The 16,333-nt window shown below is 34.8% G+C and overlaps 1 protein-coding gene across 1 annotated transcript in view; it reads right to left on the reverse strand.

The window, feature by feature from the left end:
• Positions 1-16,333, reverse strand: part of OTOGL (otogelin like) — a 97,739-nt gene that overhangs the window by 4,396 nt on the left and 77,010 nt on the right. The window contains 15 exon segments of the mRNA XM_082752582.1: positions 1,434-1,505; positions 3,469-3,514; positions 5,504-5,623; positions 6,421-6,525; positions 6,839-7,017; positions 7,950-8,013; positions 8,993-9,033; positions 9,120-9,224; positions 9,653-9,754; positions 10,241-10,348; positions 10,651-10,755; positions 11,658-11,870; positions 12,365-12,550; positions 12,887-13,028; positions 14,773-14,987. Of these exon segments, the coding sequence (XP_082608708.1) occupies positions 1,434-1,505; positions 3,469-3,514; positions 5,504-5,623; positions 6,421-6,525; positions 6,839-7,017; positions 7,950-8,013; positions 8,993-9,033; positions 9,120-9,224; positions 9,653-9,754; positions 10,241-10,348; positions 10,651-10,755; positions 11,658-11,870; positions 12,365-12,550; positions 12,887-13,028; positions 14,773-14,987 (1,803 nt within the window).

The following is a 16,333-nucleotide window of genomic DNA, read 5'->3' on the forward strand; positions in this document are numbered from 1 at the left end:
AATAGAGCTGTACAGTGCAAAGCCATTTTTTTAACATAATAAAAATCGTAATATAATACTGAAATAATTAAACATAAAATCTTCCATGCTGCACTCCATAGCAGACAGTTTGCTATTACTTATTTGTGTAACAGAAATTATTTAGCTCTCCAGTTCCAGTAAGCATCAAAATCATCTATTTGTTTGTCTACGTGGACATTCTAGGCATCCAGTTTATAAAATAATAACCACTATTCAGCAGAGTCTCTTCACCTTTAGCACATGCCTGCATGGTCAGGTATACACCTGACCATAAAAGCATAAGTTTTCTTCTGAGCATTTTTATAAATTAATGAGCTCTGAGTAACCAAGATATTCTGCAATCATAGCTCCAGTGGGTATCTGAAAATTAGTCTGGCTCCATAATACATCTAGTTTTTATTCTAAGCATTGCAGAATCAAACAGTATTCTCTTGTGGAGCTAGAAGATGACTGTAGGACCAAAACTGCAAATTCCTACAGTATCTTGCTTTTCTTTCATCAGCAACACTAGACAAAAAAGTATTCCTATTATTTTTCCCTTAGAAAGCATTTGCCATCATGAACTCATACAGATATATGACGTTTCAGCATATAAGGTGCTTATGTCTAATGAAAACTTCCCTGCTGCTATATTTTCTCTCTTCCACTTTCAACTGTCAAAAGGTCTTCATTCAGTATTGGGTGTACTTGTTTCACTTGCTCCTTATTTGAGTAAGGAATCTTACTAAAATTTCTGTGACTTATCATTAAAAGCAGAGTTATGACCATAATGCGAGAGTTCTGTAAGCTCCCACAATTACTGCTGTAGAGTATTTATTAATGCATGATTTTACTTTGAGGATTGTATGTTTTTTTCCCCCAACATTTTCATAACTTTGCAAAACGTGTTATCTGTGACAAAGAAGTACTGTATAAATCCATATCTACAAAGATGAGATAGGGCAGTAATGTGCACTTTTGATCTATTTTAAGGCAAAAACAGTTGAGTTATTAACTTCAGAGACATAAACATGAGATCATTATCTCTTAGTAGCAGTATTAAGGATGATAATGTTTTAAAAAGTAAAATCATTTCTTATTATAACTGTATATTATATAATTATTTCTTATTATGTGCTGTACCCTGTACAGTAGGTCCATGTAATAAAACCAATTTTAGAAACAAACAGGAGGAAGAACCATCTTCAGCATATAACATAAATGAATGAACCTAATTCTGACAGGTGTTGAGCAGTGAACCCTAACCAGGTTTTAAAAAGTCACTGATTTGGGAGGCCAGCAGGGGTTCACTGTCTCTCAGCATCAGGCCAATACCATTAAATACATTTAATGATGATGACAGCTCTATGCATATATACAAGCAGTGCTTACACTACTATTAAAATAAGAAAATACATTATTAAAAATAATACCTGGTTCACAATTAATACTATCAGTAGGCACTACTGGACTAATGGCAAAGGGTAATAGACCCAATCCAGAACCTGGCAGAACCATTAGGAATGTAAGTTTCTCATGAAATAAAAACATATTTATATAAATGACATTTCATTAATTCTTACACTGCCAATTGCAATTTTTCTTTTAGCAAAAGATGATGAGCTTTCCTGTTAGTATTCGAAATTTAGAAACTGTAGCTGCTTCAAGTCTCACTAAAGATGTCCTAAACTTTATTACTCTCCTGATTAACACAAAACTGGAATGATGCTTCCTTGTAGACCAAACTTTTGCAATGAGTCTCTCTATGGCAAGGTAAGAATTAAATATATGCACTCACTTTGCATGCACTGAATCAAGCTCTTCCAAAAAGACTATTTGTTCCCATTAAAACCCCAAGGTTTTGCAAGCTCTATTTACACATACTCTTTTTATCTGCTTCACCACTGGGCACATGCTTTTAGTTAAAAACAAAGCAAAAACAAAAATAAAATAGCGTATAAGTGTATGGATCATATATATTTTTAGCAGCCACCTGAGTAAGAATTTCTGAAGTATAACAACACCTTTCCTGAGGCCACAGAATATGGCCAAAATTATAAATCTTCCTAGTCAACAGAAAGTCAGTAGCCATTAATTCTTCAAGATATTTTTCTAAATAAAGCCAACCCATTTTTTCTCATTTTAGTTAAAGATTTTTCAACATAGTTTATTGCATTGGAGAAAGAATATTGATTCATAAGATTTTAGCAAATTCTGGTGTGTTACTTTTCTCTGCTGATTCTCAGTCAAAAAAAAAAAAAAGTATTTTGTTATATTAAAATAGCTTCTATTTTCTATGCTATGCATGGTATAGAGCAACAATATTTGCAGATAACTTTCAAAGTTTTACATAATTTGGAAACTGGAGTATTGCTCTGTATTTTATAAATATGAATATTTCCCCTTACATAGCCAAATCATTTAGCATACAAACACATGTGTAGCTAATACATTGCTGAATTTTACTTAATACCAGTACAGTATACTTACAAGCCTGTGACTTTCTATTCAACATTATTAAAGCCTTGTTTAAAAAAAAAATAAAAAAATCCAAAGATTACTTTTTCTGTACATTTTAACTCTGATATTGAACACAAAAAGATCAAAAAAGGGAGGTAGTAATTTCTGTAGCATTCAACAAGTTCTTGCTCTATGTAATTAATTTCAAAGAACAGTGCTTAATTTTTATGTCTAGATGATTATCGAACTTGATCAGAAAACCTTTCCTAAACAAAACTGCAGAGCAAATCAAAGATTGTTCTCAGCCTGCTTTTAAACTTTAAATAATGAAGACTTCATGTGTTCATAAACTTATGTAAATGTAGGTAAACACGCATCACAATACATTCATCATATTTTAAAGTTACACACACAGAAAATGTGGATGTATTTCCAGATATTAAAAAGTCAATTTTATATAAGAATTGTTAACATCAATACTACTCAACTCCCAATGACTTTTCCTCATTTGGGATTGAAATATATTTTCTACAGTAGAAAGAAATAATTTTCAAGTAAAAAAAATTATTTCAGTATTTTGGCCCTGGAAAATACACAGCAGTGAAACAGAATAAGTAAGTATGTTTGGAAACTTAACATCAAATTAAGTATCAATTTTAGATGGAAAATTATTATATTTTATGGTGAACATAATTTAGGCAATATTTTAGAGTCTGCTTAGTAATAAGGGCAATCTTTTAATTATTTTAATTGAGATAACTTTTTATCTTCGACAGGTTATATTTGGAGAGATTTGGTTATACTCCAGAACATTAACATTAAAAACCACCAAGTCAGCAGCCAAATGAAGCGAGACCATTTAGTAAGAGTAGTTAAGTAACTATAACAATTTTGATTTGTGTAGGGACAGCATGCTTTTTCCTTCTTTGTGTCCCAGCAACAGGTTAAAAAACACAGCCCTCCAAAACCAAAGCCAAACTAGCATTTACTGCAGCCTTCATCACTTACAGGTCTTGCAGCAGCCATCATTATATGTCTGCACAATTCCTCCGTTCTAGAGAAATAAAAGAAGAATATATCAAAAAAGACTGTGCCCAATGCAAAGGTATATTGTATCTCAAGAGATTCCATGTTTTAAAGATGTCCAACTAATAAAAAGTAATATCTAAATCAAGAGAATTGCACAAATATGCATCAAATGTTTGGTTCATAAATTCTTTAGTCTTTAACACTGAAAATTACTTGCCCCTGGTTATCTGACCTTAACTAGTATCCTTTGAATAAGCCACTTGATTTCTATAAGCTGTTTTTTATATTGCCCATTATCATCTATTTCACCACCAGTGAGATTTAGCAGGAAAGTTTAAAAAATTCATTTATGTAACTTTGTGGATGATGTAAAAAGGTTTACACTGCTTATATACCTAGCAGAAAATTAGTACCTAATAAGGAGCTATTTACAACATTAGAGATATACGTGTATGTGCAAGTACGTATATATACATATACACACACTTTTGAAAGAGAACATGAATTGCAGAATTTCATATATGTTGATGTGCTCAATTATTTTTTCTCAAACAATAATAGTCTTTGCTATTTTATTTTCTAAAGTCACTTGTCAGCCAGAAAGTAAAAGTGTATCAAAGTGGAGAAAATTTCCTTGTGAAATTAAAAGAGAGTGAGAAGGAAAGAAAGACAGAAAGAGAGCCTGCCGTCTCTCAGAATGTGTGCAAGGAAGAAACATGTGCCCACAGTTTTATTGCACAGCCCAGAACTGTGTGTAAAGCAGACAACTGAACATCAACAACACTTTTATAACAAAAGACAAAAGCTTCCATTTGTAAGGTTCCATTTTTTGCATGTATACATGCATTTTTTATCTCATTACAGAAAAATTACTAAGTTGTTCAAGAACTTCTTAGATGAGCACTTAAACTCAGCCTCTTAAATCTGTATTTGTTTCAAAGTTATCCTGAGCAGACTGTGAGAAGAGCTTTCTCCTGGCTCAAGTCTACGTTTAGCATCTCTGAAAAAATAGGTCAGTCAGGAAGTTAATTTTAGTGCTCTGTTCATTACAATCTCAACTAGAATTATTAAGGAAAGATCCTAATAGGTAGTGACAAAAGGATTCCAAGGAAGAAACTCAAGGATAAAGTTAAAGTGGAACAGGCATTAATTTTAGATTGAATGCCTTCTTCATGACTGGAAGAAATAAGGAATTTTAAACAAATGCAATGGACATATAAGAGTTGGGCTAAATTTGTAATGTGTAGTCAAGACAGTGATGGTACTTACCCTCTCTACGTGTGTTTTTGTTTGTTTGTTTGATAGCTTATATATGGTTTGGTATACCACAAGTGCAAGAACTAGAAATATGAGAAGTATTATAAAATTAGGGAAGTACCAAATTGCAAGAATAAAATTTTCAAACAAATTTGTAATGTACATGAAGCATCTACATTCTTTAAAACAGCTTATTGGGCATGCCAAAATTACCTTTTTAGATATATGGTGTAGGTAGATAACCTTTCAAGTATGATAAATACTTTTTGTTATGTCATACAAAGTTTAGTTTGAGATAATTAAGTTTGTATACACATGGTCATCCTTCTAATCCTTGCATTGCTTAAGTAATTTTTAACACAGTTTGCATTTATATGCAAGATTTCTGAACTGCTTCATCCAATTTATTCAATATATATGCACTATAAACTTCAAAGTATTATTCTGAACTAAGTAAGAACTAGTGATTAACACTTCATATAGCGGTATCTCAAGTGCAACACAAATTCAAGAATATTTCAAAAGCAGTCATTATTAAAGCCCACAAGGAGTTTCTGTACTCCTCACAGATATTGTTAGTCAAAATGCAAACAGAACAATAGAAAACAAGACTGTACATTGATCACTTACATCTTGTAACTTACCACTTTTTTTAAGTTTAAAGAAAGCACACAAAGTGTGTGTGCATTTTCAAGTGTAGGCGAAACTCCATACTGACAGATGAGTTATTGTTACTTACCTCACCCAAAGTACAAACCTTTGTACACTCAGTGTCATTGAAAGGGGGGCAAACTACACCAGAGCCCAGTATCATAGCACCCGCAGCAGTCTTTGTACACTTGTAGTTTGTGCAGTTGGAGCTCCAAGTGCTTCCTTCCTGAACATGTAATACAAAACTGTTGTCAGCAAAGAAACACATTTCAGCTACATCTCAACTCCCAGATGTCTGTACAAATCTTGCCTTCATGCTGCAGTATCTACTGGAGTGGAAAGTTTGTTGCACGCTTACCCACACCAGCAAAGACCGTCCTCTAACTGCAGTGGCGGCTCCTCCCTGGAGGTACTGGGTGTACTAGGGCAAAATGAAGGGGGTCTGTGCCAGAAAAAGAGAGTAATTCTTTTGCTCTAAAAGCAATGGAAAGCATGAACCAAGCCATGGCCATGTCTAAATTTTCTTGTATGTGGCTGCTGGAATGCAACAGTCAGATTCTGAAACCCAGTCATTCTGTTTGCACACTTGCATGCTGTAGGAACCAGAATGGAGAAAAGAGTGACCCTGAGAAGAGGGTGACACAGGAGTCCTGATGTGGACCCAGAAGCACAAAAGTACTGCCAACTCTTCTCAGTCACAGCATATTACTTAGAGTTACAATTCAACCTCTAACTTGCACTTAGAACATATCCAGCCTTAAGTAAATGACTACATTTACCTGTCTTTGTGGGGGATATTACAATCAATAAAATGAAACACAGTATTTATCTGCTGTGAAATGGCAAGTGTATAAATAAACATAATTTTTCCCTGTTATATCATTTACCATAAAGAGCCCCCAAGTGCATTAGCAACAATAAGGAAGTATGAAGCAAGACTCACTGCATGAGTTTACTAAGTGACCATCAGACATCTGTGCTTATCATGTCATTATACTTCTGTCCCTCTCCAGAGGCACTTACCTCATATACAATTTGTGTGCCATTCTCAGTGTGAAAAAAACAGGACACATTTAGACAGGTACCACAGCAACTATGGTGACTGGGGGAAGGAATATATATTTGATGCTAGAGGAAAATGGAAAAAAGAAAGAAAAAGACTTTTTTTTTTTAAATATACAACTTATAAAAATTCATTGAATTCTGAAAATAAAAATACCAAGACAAACAATATGTATGTATGGATGAATATATTCACAAACACTACTAAATATCACCTCTTAAAAGAAGCCTGGAGTCACAGAAGATATACATCATCACTGTTAAGTTTTCAAATTCTTTCTGAGTAAACTAGACTAACAAAAATCTGCCCTTTGATTTTTGTCCTAATTGTGAAGTTGTGCTTAAAATTGCATCATTCCATTGTTTAAAGTATACTTACAGCTTCACATTGCTGGGAACAGTTCACTGTTGTAAAACGCATGGCATTGTATCCTGTGTTGTGATCTTTTTCTTGTAAACACTGTACAGTATAACAAAGGTCTCCATCCAAGTACTGAATCACTGATTGTCCAGGATTCAGTACTGTTACTTCTTGGAAGATGCACACATCATCCTTTTCTGACACCAAAAGAAAAACATGTTACAAGTGAGAAAAAAAAAAAAAAAAAAAATCATCAAGCAAGTTAAGAGGATCTCTGTGAGGACAAAAGTAGGGCAAAGTCCTATTCACTGCAAAAGGCTTCCAAGTTTTAGATTTGATCAGTTTATGCATTTAGTTACCAAAACAAAGGAGGGAGGGGGTATAATTCAGCTCAAAAAAAAAAAAAAAAATGCTACAAAGTGCATAACTGACTAAAATTGACAATATTGCTACTGTGGATTTTTTTTTAAATAATAACAATCTATTGTTCTTTTTTAAAGAATTCTGTTTTTTAACATTGGGACAATTAAATTACATGAATTATTCTGCACATCATAAAATGTAGCACTTTTTTGTCAATTAATAAAGCATTCCTACAATTAAATGTGGAACATTAATATGTTCAATCTGTACTGTAAATTTGTGCTTTGCTACCAGAGGCAGTTTAGCCTGGGCTCCTGTCAGGATTATGGGATGCCTCATGAACTCCCATAGACAGTGGGCTGTAATCTAGTTTGCATAAGGTAAATGAGTTACAGAAGGGAGCAGAAGTCTAATCTTAAAATTGGGCTCCTACCTTCATGCTGGCTCATTTGAGATTAATAGTGTGCAGAAGAAAAGAAAGAAAGAAAGAAAGAAAGAGAGAGAGAGAGAGAGAGAGAGAGGGAGGGAGGGAGGGAGTATGGACAGTTTTAATACACTCCCTATGCCTCTCAAGACCAAACACAAAATTGATGAGTTTGCAGATGAAATACAATATTAAGTAATGACAGCATAATTCTATATCTTGGTAGACATCCATAACAGAAGATTGTTAAAATTGAGAAAGTGATTATCACCCTATTTCTTCTTTCTTTGTATGCCCTTTTTAGTAAAATTTAAAATCAAGCAGACATAAATAAAAAGTTACCACAAATGTAGTGAGTGCATCCACAAGCACTGTAAATGTTACTGTCTATTTTTTTAACTTCTCCCTGAGTGTAAAAAAGATAAAAGAATTTGCAGTCATACACAAATGTATATCTCTAAATTTCTCTAAAAATATAAATTATTGCTTTCATCACTTTCACCCATGTTCCATAAAAGAGTAAAATTGCAGTGTCCTCAAGAAACAATAGCATATTCAAAAATATTCAATGTATTTATCTCTTTCAATAAGCGCAAAATACTTCATTTTCTCTAGGAATGAATATAAACAACAGAGTGGTTCTAACAGCAGTTTTTCCTGAGATAAAAAGTTATTTCAATAATGAACATATCAGCAAAAGAATGCCTGCTATGAATTTTCTTCCCAAAGATAGGTAAAAGCTATTAAAATTTGCAACTCCTGTTTACATATTACATTATCTTTCTTCACATAAGAGGAAAAGGGGGACAAACTACAAGCATTTAATAGGGAAAATGTCCCTGATATTAGAAGTTTGAAGATTCGCTTATCATTATTTTCCAGCTCACTGTCCTTGCTGTGGGAGCATACAAGGAGCAAAGTATTTATGACTTTTCATATCTAAGCTAAGATATAGCTAAGTTCAATAATGTTAAATCATCCTAATTTAAAGCATAAATGCTTAACAAAATAACACATTTCTCCGGATGATACATATGATTGTAAGGGTCATCACTCATTAATTATTAACAACAATTAGGAATTATTTAAGTGGGGAAACTTCTAGCATTTTGTTTTGAGTCAACATTGAACAGAATAATATTACAGTTGCTTTTCTTCTTTTGTCATCCTAAAACACACAGAATGAAATTTCCCCAGGGAACAGCTGACAACACCATATAGAAATTTGATCGAGTTACACGCTTGAGCTGGGAGCTGAAAGACAGAGTCCTGGCCTGTCCAAGTTCAGACTTATCACCCTTTATAACAAATTAAACAAAGAATGGAAAGGGAGGAGTAAGAGTGCAGTCCATGATTAATAAAAATATTTAAAGGGCAGCTCTTACCAATTTGCAAGTCGCCATAGTAGCATTTTCACAGCTACATTCTGAAAAGAGAACAAGAAAAGCATATCAGTCAGTTACCTAATTACTTTTATTAACTACAGTGACCAAGGAATAAAGTAATAATTACCACAGTGCCACTCTGGACAACACTGCCCAGGTATTTTTTCCTTCACAAGTTTCATGTCATCTGTACAATTAATAGGAGGATCAGAACAAAGGTTTTCATCACAAACTAAATGGGAAAAAGAGACAGGTATCAGAGTACTAATGAAGAGTACAACAGAGGTACAATGACATAAACGCTGTCTATTTTATTATAGATGTTTTAAATGTATGGATGTATATGAACAATTGTATATTTAAACACTAAGGATCAGATCAGAATCCAGATTAATGTATTGGTATCTAGATAGCCCTGAAAGTAGCTTTTTAGTGTTTGGTGAACTAAATAAACTCTTCAGATTCCACTGGCTGTTCTGGTTAGACCACCATTAAGTATACCAAGAACTTTGAGCCTATCTCAAATGTAGACACCCTCACTTAGAGCCCTTAATCTCTAGCTGAAGCACATCCTAAATGCTGCATCAAAGAAACCTCCACACACACTTCCTGTCATTTTTATTAAATTTGGTAACATATTGAACTAACAGTTATACTCACCACAGTAGTAATGAGGACAACAGTAATGTATGGTATTAAGGTCTACAGTGAGAATTTCCCCTTCATTACACAAGGGAACAGGCTCAATACAGGATTCACAAACTAAATGAAAAACAAAACAAATATTTACAAATTTTAGATAATAGAAAGTTAACGTGCACATTTTATTTATTACTACAAGTCTTATGCCTCTTACTTGGATAACATAACTTTTATGGACTGGTATTCAAATCCAGAAAGATGCAGTGCATGTAGTAGTGCATACACTTAAGTGTCAGGACTTACACTAAGTCATAGACAGCTTGGTGGTAAGGAACTACTGAGGCTCAACTGTGATATGGCACACTGACAACACAGATCATATAATTCAATGGTGAAGATCACTGTATGATAAAATTATGTTTGAAATGAAAGATCCCCAAACCCTAGTGTAATTCATGCTCCAGTCAGCCTGGCCTGTGTGAAATCCCACTGATGTCTTCAGGAATTCCTGGTTAAGTTATAAGGTTTAAAAATATATACTACTTTTGTAAATACTTAACTATTCCTCAGTTACCCACAAAAATAATAGATTTTTTTTTTTTTTACCACAGACATAAGAGAAACAACAGGGATCTTCCTGTTTTGCTTCAACAATGAACTGGTCTTCTCTGCAGTCCAGCTGAGAAGCATTGAAACAAACTGAAGGATCACATTCTGTAGGATATGAAATAACCAGTATTTTAAAAAGAGTCAAAGAAACAATGCTAAAAAGATAAATAAAAAGAAATCTTCTTTTGCTTATTAAAAAAAAAAAAAAAGGACAGTAAATCAAAACTGGCACAAAACACAAATACAAAATAATATTGAGAATTTGAAATAGATATACCATTGCCTGGAGCTATTTACAGTGTCCCATTCTACTAAAAATCAAAACAGCCTGTAAGGCAAACTTTCTTACTACAGACAGTAGAAGCCTGGAAAGTGTCCCAGTAATTGTGTTTTTGTATTTCCCTTACCACATCGGTATTGTGGACAGCAGGACAGAGGGTTGTAGCCTACAACCAATTTTTCATTGGTTTTGCATGTTGGAATAATGGCATCACATAATGACATGTTACATTCTGTGGGATAAAAAAAAAAAAAAACTGCTTTAACATTTACAAACAAATACAAGTGTAAATCCTACAGTTCAAGCTATTTATACGATTTACTAGGAGATCCACATACTAACAGCAGTCCAAGGCAGCTTGCAGTGCACTGCACATCGGCACGTAAGCCTCCCGGCTCAACCCAGGGCTGGTATAGCTCTGTTCATGTAGCACTGTGCAAGCACAGTGTACCTAAAGCAGGTACTTACTTTGCCCTGCTTCCTACAAATGGAGCCAGCTAAAGTGTCCCAGTGAAAATGTTCCTTAAACAAATCAACAACACAGTGTTAGTTACAGGTAGCTAAGGAACAAAATCAGCAGATCTGCTAGACCATTTGTTCTCTTTTTCCCTGAAGACGTTATGAAGAAGGAAGTATCTTCTGCTTAACATTTTTAGCAGCAATAACTATATTCATTTTGCTACAAACCAGGGCTGGGTAGAATAAAATCAATGATCATATCATGGAGTAATGTTTTCTTTGAAATGGCATGAGGTCAGAGGATTTAGCACCAAGACACTCATAAGAAATGCAGATAGGCTTGGGTAACTGCCCCAACTACCAAGCTACTTCTTTCATTGAGTATTTGTTAATTTCTTTTGAAATTCTACTGAGGAGCTTAAAAAATCATTTTTTAACAGAAGGTTTGTTTCACTAATGGGTGTGGAATACAAAATAAACAAATACATATTTCAGTGAATCACTTCTTACATAGAAGAGAACTTTGCTTTGCTGACCCAACCAGCCACAATTACCTAAAAATCACTTCTCAAAAATGTCACCTTGAACCCTGCGTAAAAATAAACCTCTGCCAACAAATACCAAGCATTTAACTTACACTTATGTTACTGAATACGTGTGCAGCTGGGTACATACCACAAACTTTCTTGGGACAGCAAGCCCTTTCTTCAATGACATGGATGATAACTTCTCCTTCTCTTTCACAAGCTGGTGGTGGATCATCATTACATTCAGGTTCTACAGCAACAACACTTCCATTTTCTAAGCAGTTGTATATGCAACAACCTCTCATGGACTCATTCCAGATCTCCCCAGCAGAGTGGGGTTGGCCTCTGTTATCTGTACATGCTGAGAGAAAAATATCATATCCCGTTGACAAGAGGAGAGTGCAGATTTCCTGCAAGCAACTATTAGTTTGTCATCTAGGTGGCCATACTGCACAAAATAAGAGTGCTGCAGAACATTACAATGAAGGAGCCCCCCCCCCAAAATGATGACATTAAAAACCCCAAATGAACAAATGATCTGCTAGGGCTGGGAATAATCAGTTGATGCAGGAGAAAGAAGCTGTCCATTCTACTCATTCCTGAGTACTCTAGGAAAGAAAGCCTGGGAACTATGGAAGGAAGAATGATCATCATTTTTCCTGTGCAGGGTGACATCAGCAAGTGGAGTTAAAGTATAGACTGCTATAGCTTGAGATTAAAGATAGGTTCTGCAGAAGGGAACTATACCAGATTCACACCTACTGAGGACTGAAATAGAACTTAAACATCTCTTACACTGGTCAGTGGTCAATATTAGCAAGTATTTGCCTAGCTCTTCTGTCTTGCTGTACTTACTACATTTTTCTTCTGGAATACAGAGGTCAGAGTCTGTTCTATGTAGAATAGTTCCATTTTTACACACACAGTCTTCCCTTAAATAGGAGCAGGGAGAATCTTCATACAACCACTTATTCAAGCATGTCTTTGCTTCACAGGGTTGCACACAAGGCTGGTATTCCTTGCCCTCTGGACAACTCAATGCTGCAAGTCATAAAAAGAGGAAACTGAGTGCTGGTATCATTCTTTCAGAATTTCATTAGGTATACAGGTAGTAGGAACAATAAAGTATATCACAGAAAGCGTATATTTATATTGTTAGTGGTTCTTTAAATAAGCTTCTTGTTCAATCAAGATTAAAATTCTTTCATGACACTAACTGGTGGTACATTTCAAGAACTTGGACTGTGGCTTACTAATACTGTGATAAAATGAGACAGCACATCCAATAGCAATAGGAAGAAATGTATTTTTTAACTCATCTAAACACTGCAGCAAGATAAAGTCACATCAGAATATAGAACATTGTTATTTGCTTACAGCAATAATCAGATGTCCTCCATTTAATGCAGATATTGTGCTTGTTGCATAATGCCACATATGCAGAAAGTGCATCACACTCATAATTCCAAAAATGAGTGCTGTTGATCCACATCTTTTCACAAAACTCCTGTGGTGAAACCTAGGAACACATTGTGATTGAGAATTAACAAGTAGAAGAGTTTTCTGTAGTTAAAATTAATCATTAATTACAAGAAATAACAGAGCTGCAGGGGAAATAAAATCACAAGCATTCTCCAAAGTAGAAAATACCTTTTTTTTTTTTTTTTTCCAGAACAATCATTTTGCAAAACTCGAATTGCCAGAAACTTATTCTCATTAGTAGGCATGAGACTGTAATGCTACTTACAAGAACTTTTGCAGTACTGTCTGATCAGCTAAAAATCAACAATCTCAATTAAACATTGCTGCTATATCTTCCATAAATTCCTGCTGAGTACTCCTTTTGTGTGTGTATAGGGCCTGATTGCCTATGATTGTCTAAATGCAGGTTCCTAACTATCTTATTTGCATTGTTTTTCTTTGCCTAAGTTTACAAAAAAGGTGGGAGAAGTCAGAATTTGTTTTATTCTGCCTATCCACTACTGTGCAACAACCCAGCTCTCCTGGTGGTTTCAGCCAATCTTCAAGCTGTTGTTCACTCCTGCCTTATAGTTTGTTACACAGACGATTCTGTTACCTATCCTTCTCCAGTTGCTTCATGTCTGTGAAGCACACAATATGCACCATCCAGTCTCACTCTGCTACCATAATGTACATGAAAGAAAACAAACTTTGTAATGGATGAACATGCTATGTCAGATTTTGATATAAGCCAGGAAGATATGCAATTGCATCGCACCTGAGGATATGACAGTTCTCCTGGAAACATATATGGAGTAAGTTCTGACTATTCAGATTAAATTATTTCAAAATCAGATATGGTAAAACAATTATGAAAAACCTATTGCTGCCCACTGATGCTATTCTCCCTTCTTGATTCCGCAGTTCATTCCTTGCCATTCAGCGTCTGTGGCAGATAGCTATAAAATCTCTTTAAGCCATGTTTTTAGGAAGACTTCCCTCCATTTTTTCTACCTGGGAAAAATGAGGAGAGGACTTGGAATTGCCTACAATCCCTGTAACAGCATTTGTCTATGATGAAGACCACACAGAGTCATACAAAGCAAATCCAGGTTGGAGAGGCAGAAGAGCTAGAATTGAATCAGGAATCTAGACATGTCCATCTCTGAGAAATATAGGGGCACTTGAATAATTAGTCCTTTTTATATCGAATTATGTGGAGAAAGTCAGTGCTGAGAGAGATGGGCTTTTTCATTTCCCATTGTGGGAAGCAGCTCTGCTGCTCTAGTGGTAGTCTGCATGCTAGAGATACATCTCTGTTTGAAAGCACAGTTTCCAGAAATAAATTATTGTGATTTCTGTAAGAAAAGCTACCAAACTGTCAACACAATAGTAGCAATATTAAAAGCCATTTAACAGGAAATTTCATTAGTCCAATCAGTCTTAGACTACATGAGTTGCTGTTGTATACAGAAGAAGCATGAGGCTTTCATTTGTAGTGACTGTTGTCAAGCTTTTATTAAAAAGCTATCGCTCTTCAGTAATATACCTGTGTTGACTAATCAGTAATTTAAGACACAGAGTTAAAGCACAAAGATCCATACAGATGCACTTTTCTTTTTATGTTACATCACCTGAGGAATTATTTACAATAGACAAGATGACAAAAGCATTAGAGCCACCCTGTTACAAACTCATGAAAATAAGCAAAACATAAAAAATCTGCATCTCTCTTACTCTTTTCTTAACAATGCAACTTTCATTTAATTTGCACCTGGAATTTCTTTGAAAATTGTACTCACTTTCTTGTGACAAGGAATGAAAACACTTCTGTTTAACAGTTCTATGCAGTATGTGCAGTTATCTTCAGTACAGTTTCTTACTGGCCTCCTAGTTGTTACATCATGTGATTTCTCAATTGCCCAACTCTTAATGAACATTTCAATTTCTTCCATATTTGTAATTATGGTCCTGTTTTGCATTTTCAGGTCATCAGAAGGGTCTCCATTACACACCCCTGGAGTCAGAGCATCACATTCAAAGTAAAAACAAACAAACAAACAAAAAGGTGTGTTACTTCCTTTGAGAAAGAAAAGTGCACTTGGTAAGATTAACATTGCATCAAGTTCATGTGTGAGACAGACATTTGAATTAATAAATCAGAGCAGCTACATGTTAACTGTAGATCCAACTGTCTAGATATTTTATCATTAGCTTAGCAAGGCAAGCAGATCATATAATACAAGTAATAATGCTTTTCCCAACAAAGAATGAACTTTTAAGAAAAACTGTCATTGAAATATGCTGTTGAGGGGGGGAAAATTCATTGACATGGCACCAAATTCTTTTCTGTTCCACTGAATAGCAATCATCTGCATGGGGGTAAGTGTAAAAGATTTTCAAATTAATTGCACATCGCTGACAATATGACGCTTTATTGAAATTTAATTGGACTTTCTAAATGCAAGAAGTTGTGAAAGAAGCCTTTTGATGAACAAATTGCATTCTTAATTGAAAATATTTTTCCTAACCAATTTATTAATACAAAAGCATTCAAAAAAGCACTCCCCAAGCCCCAAATATCCATTGGCTACCTGAATTAGAGTGCAAATAGAGTGTATTTGGTTAGTTAGTTTGGAAATAGTGTATTTAGTTAATTTATCAATGGAAATACGTATCTGCTATGAACATACAAGAAGTCAATAACTTCTTTCTAACACCTTTTTAATTTCCATAATAGTGTTTTAAATCTCAGAGACAGAATACCCAAAGTTTCTGTATCCTTTCTCCACTTTGCTTCTACACGGCTAATCATAGCCCAAGTCTTCATGCTTCCAGCCCTGTATATATATATAGCTTCCAGGGAACCTGGTGGGCTAGGCTGGTGTGATTGGTGTGATAGGCCCTGCTATTCTCTCTGACAGCATGGGGAAATACAGGAGATGGTATGTGCACTTGATGGTAGCACTGCTTCTTCTTGTCCCAATGCCACCCCACAGTCAGTACTGGCATTAGAATTCTGTAAGATCACCCTATAGATCATCAGCAGCAATACAGATGTAAAAATAAAACCAATTTACCACATAGTCCAACATTTTATTCAGTATGAAGGGGAGAGGACAGAATTCCAGATGGAAACAAACATAAGATAACAGGAAAAAAAAAAAGAAACAAACAAACTAACTAACTAACTAACTGAGGCTTCATATTTTTTTGCAAAATACCAGGTAGAGCAGCACTGTTAAGTTGAAATTGGATTTTTGTGCATATTCATCTTCCTCCTGTCTTTTCATGACACAAAGAGCAACTATTCTATAATACTTTCTACCTGCAATCTCATCTCATCACAACCTTTCCGGTTTG

This window comes from Aythya marila (genome assembly GCF_965140915.1).
Source record: "Aythya marila genome assembly, chromosome: 1".
NCBI lineage: Eukaryota > Metazoa > Chordata > Aves > Anseriformes > Anatidae > Aythya > Aythya marila.